General features: G+C 40.1%; 1 protein-coding gene across 1 annotated transcript; it reads left to right on the top strand.

The window, feature by feature from the left end:
* The first annotated feature begins 1,762 nt into the window (after nt 1-1,762).
* On the top strand, nt 1,763-2,233 carry LOC141661077 (uncharacterized). The gene has a single exon (XM_074468060.1). The coding sequence runs from the start codon at nt 1,763-1,765 to the stop codon at nt 2,231-2,233; it is 471 nt and encodes a 156-aa protein (XP_074324161.1).
* Nucleotides 2,234-10,539: the final 8,306 nt, after the last annotated feature.

The following is a 10,539-nucleotide window of genomic DNA, read 5'->3' on the forward strand; positions in this document are numbered from 1 at the left end:
TTTGCGGGTTAATAAAAGAATTGTTTTGAAAAGAAGGTGTGGATCACCGAGGAAAGCTATTTTAAATAAACATACTTATCGTATATGGAATTATACTTAAATTTCTCATACAGTCTTTTCTTACTATACATTATTATACTGGGCATTATAGCTCACACTTATTTTCTTAAATTGACACAACACAGTAGTGAATCAAGATGCCTATCATGAAACTCATGGTCGGGAAATGGGTAGGAAACGGCCAGCTGTTCCATAGGATGTTTGGTGTTGTACCTCAGGTAGACCGAATAAGCTGGATTGGTTTCTAATTGTTTTTAGTTCGGCTTATTTACAAGTATGACTTATGTAAGATAATAAACAAAAAATGTATATTTGTCCGACGGTCTAACCTTACATAAAGGTTATTTCCGCGGTAAGACTTAATCACTTTTAGGATTGTAATAACTATTACTTCGTGGATTGATATAATCTAGTAATGAATGGTTCGTTTCCAAGACAATAACATGTAAGTGTATATATGTAGATAAGTGTGGGGTCGTAAAGGTGTGAGTATTTATATATTATGGTACGAGATAAGTGTTATACAGGATTCAAGATGGCGTGGCCTCCTTGTTCCCTGGCCCTAGATTTTGGGGCGCCACAAACCTGGATGGTCAAATATCATGAAGGGTTGTTTCCCCAAGGGCTGATCCGAGTGATCTTATGCCCTTAGGAGATCCTGATTATCCAACCCCACCATTCAACGAAGAGATAATGAATGCCCGCATCTCAAGAAAGTTTAAAATGGCCACCATCAAAGCATATGATGGTACTGGAGATCCCGCTAATCACGTCAGGGCATTCTCTAATGCACTATTGCTACAGCCCGTGAACAATGCTACTAAGTGTCGGGCCTTTCCTCAAACCTTGTCGGGAATGGCTCAAATATGGTACAGTCATTTGCCTCTAAATTCAGTTAGGTCCTTCAGAGATTTAAGTCAATCTTTCATTAAGCAATTTATCAGTGATAATGTACACGAGAAAGGTTCAGCATCTCTCATGGGCATTGTGCAAGGAGCAAAGGAATCCTTGAGAGACTATCTGAATCGTTTCACAAAGAAAACTTTGAAAGTCCCAGATCTTGATGACAAGGTAGCTATGATAGCGCTGCAACAGGGAACTAGAGATGGGTTCTTTAAGATGTCCTTAGCAAAGCACCCCCCCTAAAAGTATGTTACAACTCCAAGATAGGGTCGGAAAGTATATCAAGGTGGAAGAAAGTATGAAGAGGATGGTGGTGAATAATGAGCCCGTTGGTGGCAAGAAGCGAAAGACTGATATAGAATACAATGCCAAGGACAAGTATTCTATAACAGAGACAAACGCTGATACAACCCCGAAGAAGGGAGGACCTTGACAAAAGTTCACCGAATATGCTAAACTGAATGCTCCTAGAAGTAAGATCTTAATGGAAATCGAGAGAGATAAGGATGTTTGTTGGCCTAAGCCCTCGAAGGATGATCCAACTAAGCTAGATAAGAGCAAGTATTGTAGATTTCACAAGGATGCTAGTCATGACACTGATGAGTACCGACAACTGAAGGATGAAATTGAATTCCTTATCCGGAAAGAAAGGCTGAGCATGTATACTGGAGATGGGGGAAGAAGGAACTTTGATGATCGTAGAAAAGATCAGGATGATTAGGAGCGAAACCCCCAACCCCGGTGGCTGGTGATAAACACAATCTTTGGAGGACCTCAGCCTCGAGGGCCAGTAATAAACATGATCTTTGGAGGACCAACTGCTGCTGGATTGTCTAAGAACTTAAGGAAAGCTTATACCAGAGGAGTCATGCACATAGTGTGGGAAGCTCCGAAAAGAGACAAGACCGGAGTAGCAATGATATTTGATGATCTTGACTTGAAAGGGGTCAAGTTTCCTCATGATGATCCCCTAGTCATAACACCCATAATAGGGAACATTCCGGTGAAAAGAGTCCTTGTAGACAATGGAGCATCAGTAGACATCTTACTCTATGATACATTCATAAGGATGGGTTATAAAGATTTTCAATTAACCCCAACTGATATGCCAATATATGGTTTCACTGAAGTCGAGTGCCCCGTGGAAGGGATAATTAAGTTGCCTTTGACTATGGGTCAGGAACCAAGACAAGCAACACATATGTTAAACTTTATGGTGGTAAAGGCTGGTTCAACTTATCATGCAATCATGGGAAGAATAGGAACATGATTTCAATGAAGTCCCCTCTTTTTACCATTCAGTGATGAAGTTTCCCACCCGAAACGGGATTGGAGAAGAGAGAGGAGATCAAAAGATGACAAAGAGTTGTTATGTAGCCTCCCTTAAGGCTGATTGAGTTGGGGGGAAGGTTTTTCCTATTGAAGATCTGGATATTCGCGAGAAGGACAAGAAAAGAGGGAAGCCAGCAAAAGACATGATTCCGATCCCTTTGGCTCCCGAGGATCCTGAGAAAGTGACTTTCATTGGAGCATCAATGGAGGAGCCCCTTAATGGGAAGTTGGTGAGGTTTTTACAAGAAAATAGTGATGTATTTGCATGGTCAGCAGCTGATATGCCTAGCATAGACCCAGAACTGATCACTTACAAATTGAACACAGATCCGAATTGAAAGACCGTGAAGTAAAAGAAAAGGAGTTTTGCCCTTGAGAGGCAGGAGGCAATGAAGTAGGAAGTAGATAAGCTCTTAGAGGATAGTTTCATTGAAGAGATATAATTTCCGGAATGGTTAGCAAACCCTGTAATGGTAAAAAGGCTAATGGAAAATGGAGAATGTGCATGGATTTCACTGATCTAAATGATGCATGCCCAAAGGATTGTTTCCCGTTGCCAAGGATAGATACACTGATAGATGCGACCGTTGGTCACAAGATGTTGAGCTTTATGGATGGATTCAGTGGATACAATCAGATCAAGATGCTTAAGGATGACATCCCAAAGGTATCATTTATCACTGACTTTGGTATTTTTTTATCTTGTTATGGCGTTTGGTCTCAAGAATGCAGGAGCTACCTATCAAAGGTTGGTAAACAAGATTTTTAAAGGTCTAATTGGAAAAACAATGGAGGTATATGTAGATGACATGTTAGTCAAGAGTCTTGTGAAGACTAACCATATAGCCCATTTAAGGGAAGCCTTTGAGGTCTTGAGATTCCATATAATGATGTTAAATCCTGCAAAGTATGCTTTTAGAGTGGGATCTGGAAAGTTTTTGGGACTAATGGTCTCCAAGAGGGGAATTAAGGCAAATCCTGATCAAATAAAGGCCATTTTGGATATAGCGCCTCCACGGACTATCAAAGATGTTCAAAAGCTCACTGGAAGGGTTGCTACCTTAGGACAATTGATCTCCAAATCTGGAGACAAGTGCTTTCCATTCTTCAAATCGTTGAAAAAAATAAAAGATTTCTTATGGACTGAGGAAAGTCAAGAAGCGTTTGAAGGGTTGAAGATATACATGGTCCAAGCCCCGTTGGTGGCCAAACTAGACTTGAACAAAACTTTGTACATATATTTAGCTGTTTCAGAAAATGCATTGAGCGCTGTATTGATAAGGAGGAACTTAGAGTCCAGAAACCCATATACTATGTCAGTAAGATTCTACACGGAGCTGAGTTGAATTATTCAATTATTGAAAAGTTTGCTTTAGCCTAAGTGACGGCCTCGAGGAAGTTGCATCCTTACTTCCAAGCTCATAAAATTGAAGTGTTGACAAATTAGCCTCTGAGAAACATCATCCACAGTCCTAAAACCAGTGGAAGGATGATTAGATGGGCCATTGAGCTGGGAGAATTCGACATAAAGTATATGCCACGAACGGAAATAGAATCCCAGGCCTTGGATGACTTCGTGGTTGAATGTACCATCCCTAACCTAGAAGTCGTGGGGCAGTGTGATACAAGACCTCAAGGCATAGAGGAAAAAGAAGATAATGAAGGTAGACAGAACAAGGACAAGGATTTCTGGGTTCTCTATTTTGATGGAGCATCAAAACCAAACTCGAGTGGAGTAGGGTTAGTTTTGCAAAGCCCCAATGCTTTCTTGATTGAATATACTGGAGTTATATTTTCCAACCACCAATAATGAAGCCGAGTATGAATCTCTCATAGCTGGCCTTGGCCAAACAGGGACGTTGAGAGTCAAAAACTTGAAAGTTTGTGGGGACTCAAAGCTGGTGGTATCCCAGGTTAAGGGGGAGTTTGAGGCAAGGGATGAAGTCATGGAAACGTATGTACTCCTAGTAAGGGTCGTGATGTCTCAGTTTGATGAATGCCATGTTGATCACATTCTAAGGGAAAAAAAGCTAAGGCCGATGCGTTATCCAAATTTGCTTCATTAGAAATAGAAGAAAGCTCTGGGAGAGTGTACTTTTGTGTTTTAAAAACATAAAGCATAGACGTCAAGTTAATTTTCCCAATAATACTTGAAGGGTCATGGATAGATCCTATTAAGGCTCATCTACAAACATGATGGCTTTCTAGTGATGCAGTGGAAGCAAGAAAGTTGTCTGTGCGGGCTCTAAGATACTCTCTAATTGATGGGATCCTTTATAAAAGATCTTTTATAGTTCCTTATTTAATATATCTCAAGCGAGATGAGGCTTAACTTGCTTTAGAGGAAGTACATGAGGGTATATGTGGCCAACACTTGGGGGCAGAGCCTTAGCCCACAAAATTACCCGCTTAGGCTTCTATTGGACAAAAATGATGGTTGACGCCAAAGGATATGTGAAGAGATGTGAACGTTATCAGAAACATGCCCCTATAGTAAGTCAACCTCCCGAAATGCTCACTTCCATAAACTCCCAATCTCATTTTCTATGTGGGGAATGGATATTCTTGGGCTATTTCCAATGGTCACTGCTCAAAGGAAGTTCTTGATTGTAGTGATTGATTACTTTACAAGTGGATTGAATCTAAGCCCCTGGCAAATATTATGACTAAACAAGTCGCGCAGTTCCTGTAGGAGAATATTATGTGCAGGTACGGGATTCCCCAAATCTTGGTGACTGACAACGGAACATAATTCAATAATGAAGAGTTCAGGAAGTATTGTGAAGAGAGCGAAATTGACTTGAGATTCACTTATGTTTCTCACCTTCAAGCTAATGGGTAATCAGAGGTTGTAAATCAGATCATTCTAGATGGGTTAAGAAGAGGATTAAAAAGTCCATAAATAATTGGGTGGATGAGATACTTTCAATACTTTCGGCTTACAGAACTACATGTAGATTTACAACAGGAGAAACGCCTTTCATGTTAGCATATGGAGCAGAAGCAATTGTACCAGTAGAAATATCACATTCATCCCCAAGGATCCAAGCATTCAATGTTGAGGAAAATGAGGAGGGGCAAAGATTAGCCCTGGATTTAATAGATGAAGTACGAGATGTAGCGCACATAAAGATTGTGGAATATCAGAAAAAACCTCTTTTTACTACAACCTGATGGTGAAAGAGATATTTTTCAAGAAGGGAGAATTGGTCCTAAGGAAAGTGGAAGCTTCTAGAGTAGGGCATAAAGGAAAGCTCGTCCCAAATTGAGAAGGGTCATAAAAGGTTAAGAGCATTCAAGGAAGAGGATCTTAAAAATTGGAGACCATGGACGGAGAAGAAGTACCTCAGACTTGGCATGCTCAAAAGCTGAAAATTTACTACATATAGTTCGTACTTATTAAGGTAGTAACAAGGTTCAAAAGAACTGTGAAGCTTTGTTTGCCTAGTGTTTTATATCTCAGTATTAGTAGGATTTACATTCTAGTTTGAGATTATCAAGGTTGAACCCATTTTATATAAGGTTTTGAAAAACCAGGATATATATTCTAATGTTGAAATTATTTCAAACTTTGAAAAGCCAAGTTATGGTAATACTTTGTTTACTTAGTAAAATTCGTGCTTTGATGAACATAGTAATAAATAACAAAAGAAAGAGAAATTCATGAATTCTTCTATAATAGGAATGCCATGAGCAACATTTGCAAGTCTGTCATATCCATCAGTTTTTCAGTCTTATTTTCATTATTCAATGCATGACTCTTAGAACTGTCTGGTTCAGATCATTTTCAGTCTTATTCAATGCATGACTCTTAGAACTGTGTGGTTCAAATTTCTAATTAATCAAAAAGCATATAAAGCAAAGGAAATAACATAAATAAAACCCCGAAGGGTAACAAAGTCAAAGTACGATAAGTTAATAACAAAGAAAGCCACGATGGGATAATAAAAAAAGGAAACTAGTCTAAATCCTTAAATAAATCATCATCATTCCCCCCATCAGTAGTAGCAGGAGGAGGGAGAACGGGCTCATCTTCTATAGGAGTAACATCCCGGGAAGGAGAAGTTGTGGCCTCAGCAGAAGTAGTAGGAACGGGAGAAGGTGGAAGGTCCTCGAAAGGAGACCCTTGACCAAGAATAGGAGGCACTGGGTACGCGTCAAGAGTCACCTCTGGCATCTTCTTCCCAATATCTCTGACGATCTGCTCCCAGCAAGTGGCAAATGTAACAGGGAAGTTAGCATCATACTCAGCATTCAGGACCTCTTGAAAGTCCTTTAATGCCTTGTAGTCTACTATCACCTCAGCTCGCCCCCTCTGAACATCCAACTCTAGGCTGCGAACTTTTTCCTTCTCATCAGCTAATTCAGGACCTCGTGAAATTGGCCTCTGAAGCCTTGAGGTACCTGTCCCTATCCCTCTCAGCGATAGTCAGGTTGGCTCTCACCTCCCTCAGGTTATAAAGGGCATCGTGAAGGTAGGTGTTCATCTGCCAAAGACATGTTTTAGCACAACAAGATATATGTGTAAAGGAAAAGTAAAAAAATGATTAAGTGAAGTAGAAACTTACTGTAGCCACTGCCTGAGAACCAAGGCACTCAATTTGGAGATCTTCAGATGATTCAACGATCTCATCCAGGTCACGAGGTGTCACCACACTCTCGGACCACATAGCAGCTGCTTCGAAACTCCCCATAACTGTGTCCTTCCTCTGTAGGCCTCAGATCACAGTGAAAGGGGAAGTGTCCTTATCAAGGCTGAGATGCCTCTTGGATGTAAAAGTGGGAACATTCTCTGTTACAGTGACCGAAGGGCCGTCACCGATCCTCACCCGCTTCTCACGGTGGGTTTCAACTGCGGAGCCCCGGGAGGCGCGAGACTCCCTTTTCTTGAAAATAGAGTCCAAAGTTGCCTTAGCTGCAAATAATGCAAAAATATTAGAAAATAATGATGCATGAAACTAAATAACAAAGTTAAAAAGGGTAAAGAGATACCCTCAGGACCCTAGTTGCTTAGAGCTAAATTTTGCAAATTGCCCTCTGAAAGGATGAGGGCACAGTGGTGCAAGTTATCAGCTGTTATGGCCTTGATTATCGCATCTTCATCTATCCCCAATTTTAAATATGTTAAAGAACCGTCTACGTTTTTAGAGAAATTGGGCCTGAAAAAATGGTCCCAACCCTCCTCGGCATCCAGATATACATAAAACCACTCACCCTTCCAAGTAGGATATGAGTCAGGGTTGGTACCAGAAACAAAGCAAGAATAAGCAAGATACTTATGAACTATTTTAACCCATCCTTGGTCGTTAGGAGCATTTACAAATTTGATAAAATAGCGAAAAACACAAACAGTGGGCTCAAAACCGTGTTTACGGGATTGGGCCATATAATAATGAATAAAGCACCAAGAATTAGGTGTAAGTTGGGTTGGACAGACACGGGCCTCAAATAAAACACGAAAAATGAAAGGGTGTGGGGGAAGACGAAAACCAGCATAAAAAGTTTCTTTATATAAACAAATGGCCCCAGGTTTTGGGAAACAAGCCCTATTCTTTGGCCCTGGGGCCTCAACCCTATAAGGAGCAGAAATGCCAAATAAACGAGCTACGGTGCCTACTTTTTCAGAATCATACTTAGAAGGGTAGTTATATGCATTTAAATGGAGAATGTTAGGAAACGCTTCACCAAATTATGTTAAAATATCCCTAAGAGAAATAATAGAAGCATGAACTAAGGATTATTTACCTCGATTAGCCCTAGAAGGACGAGGAGCGGCCTAAGGAGGCTGAGAAATGGAGGAATCGGAATCTGCCATGGAATTTTTATGAAGGATGCTTGAAAACCTAGAAAAACCTTGAAGATGGGGAAGGAGGTGAAGATCCAAACAAAATCTTCAAAGAAACCCTGAAAACAGTGAAGAACTACGGTGGAGTAGGAGGCCGGAAATCGCCTTGCGGTGGAAAAGAAGGGGTGAAAAATTGCAGAGAGAAAGAAAATGTAGAGAGAATTTTTGTGGAAGTAAAGTATGACAAATGAAATCACACTCCACTCCTTATATAGCCCTCTATGAGGGAACTCAACCATTATTGGGCCAAAAGGAATTGGGCTTGTCAAATCATAAAGGGAGGGAAGCCCATAAAATCCAAAATTTGGAATATACTACCAAATTCGAGAATACTCCAGAGTGTTCCTTACTAAAAAAAAGGTCCTAAAATATTTATATATTATATCCAGAATTTGTGAAAAATCACGAAGGATAATGAGGATTTCGAACTACTTCTAGGGGACACAATTCCTAGGCGTGGTTCAAATCATGTCTCCTAGGCGGGGGTGACCCACGCCTAGGATCTATTGAAGCCTAAAAGGGGGGGGGGGTCAAACCACGTCTAGGAGACATAATTTCTAGGCGTGGTTCAAACCATGTCTCCTAGGCGGGGGTGACCCACGCCTAGGATCTATTGAAGCTTAAAAGGGGGTGTCAAACCACGTCTACGAGACACAATTCCTAGGCGTGGTTCAAACCATGTCTCCTAGGCGGGGGTGACCGACGCCTAGGATCTATTAAAGCTTAAAAGGGGGGGCTCAAACTACGTCTAGGAGACACAATTCCTAGGCGTGGTACAAACCATGTCTCCTAGGAGGGGATGACCCACGCCTCGGATGAAGGAAGGCTTGTGAACCAACAACGCCCACGAGACATAATTCCTAGGCGTTGTTGGAAATATGTCTCCTAGGCGGGGGTGACCCATGCCTTGGATGCATGGCACCATACGACCCATTTTTTGATTATTTAATTAGTCAGAAAATGGGCCAAAAATGGAAAAATAGCTGAAAATTCCCAAAAAATAGGGAAAATAGAGGGGAAAATCCCAAAAATTCAAGAAAATTAGAAAATAATTTTCAAAAATTAATTTTGACAAAATATTCTTGAAACATTGAGGAAAAAATACCTGTGAGTACCGGAATATTCCTAAAAAATTAAGAAAAATAGTGAAAAATACCAGAAGGTAACAAAAAATTCCTGTAAAATTACGGAAGCCCATAAGGACGAATCCCAAAGGGAGAATCATTGTAAATGTGTAGGTCGCTCCACACTTTACGGTAAAAATGATAACCAGAAAAGGTATAAACTTTAAATTCTGCAAAATCTTTGCTAGGTTTTTTAAAAGTTGCGGGGAAAATGATATGTGCCTAAAATTAGCTTAGAAATATAATTAATTTTGAATTAATTAAACCCGATACGTTCCAGTAGATAAGCCCAGTTAGTGAGGCCCAAAATATTGATTATTTATTAATCTCGTAATTAAGAAATAAGGGTAAAATAACAGCTAATTAAGTATATCCCATAAAGGATAAAATTCTTCATTGAGTAGCCTCCAAGGCACCCAAACTAACAAGGAATCTGCTTCCTACTTATTAGGACTCCAAAGTCTACTCTAAAATGGAGACTTATTCATCAAGTTTCCTAATCCTAGTCCAATCAAGGACATCCAACATCTATATAAAGGGTCTTACCCTATCAATCAGAACTACATTTTTGGCTTGATTCTCTAAACTCACAGAGATACGTAGGCATCTTGTGAAGGCAGATTTAAGCTATGAAACACAAGTGCAGCCATTAAAGGCCTTGCACTCTCGAACCCTAACAATAACTAATGTAATAAATACAATCTAGTTTTTATCCATAATAACTGGTGATCGACATTTATGTCAGTAAAGAGCTTCGTAGGATGGCATTTCGATACTGGCATGATAACTGTTATTGTAAGCAAATTCCACTAAGGGCAAATGCTCGTCCCAACTTCCTTTGAAATCAATAGCACAAACACGTAACATGTCTTCAATCGTATAAATCGTTCTTTCATTTTGGCTGTTAGTCTGCTGATGATAAGTTGTGCTCATATTTAGTCTGGTTCCTAAATATTCCCGAAAACTTCTCCAAAATCTTGAATTGAATTATGGATCTCGATCAGATATAATAGACATGGGGACTCCATGACGAACTACTATTTATTTCTAATACATGTGAACCAACTTGCCCCATGAAAATATTTCATTAATAGGCAGAAAATGAGCCGACTTAGTAAGCATGTCCACTATAACCCAAATGGCATCGTGGTTCACTTTCATCCTTGGTAATCTGACTGTAAAATCCATGGCAATATACTCCCACTTTCATTCTGGATTCTCTAATGGTTGCAATAATCCACTTGGTCTCTGGTACTCCATCTTAACTCTCTGACA

This window comes from Apium graveolens, chromosome 5 (assembly GCF_009905375.1).
Source record: "Apium graveolens cultivar Ventura chromosome 5, ASM990537v1, whole genome shotgun sequence".
NCBI lineage: Eukaryota > Viridiplantae > Streptophyta > Magnoliopsida > Apiales > Apiaceae > Apium > Apium graveolens.

Excerpts from the sequence above, each read along its gene's own strand:
- LOC141661077 (XM_074468060.1), top strand. The coding sequence starts at position 1,763 with ATGATCTTTGGAGGACCAACTGCTGCTGGATTGTCTAAGAACTTAAGG.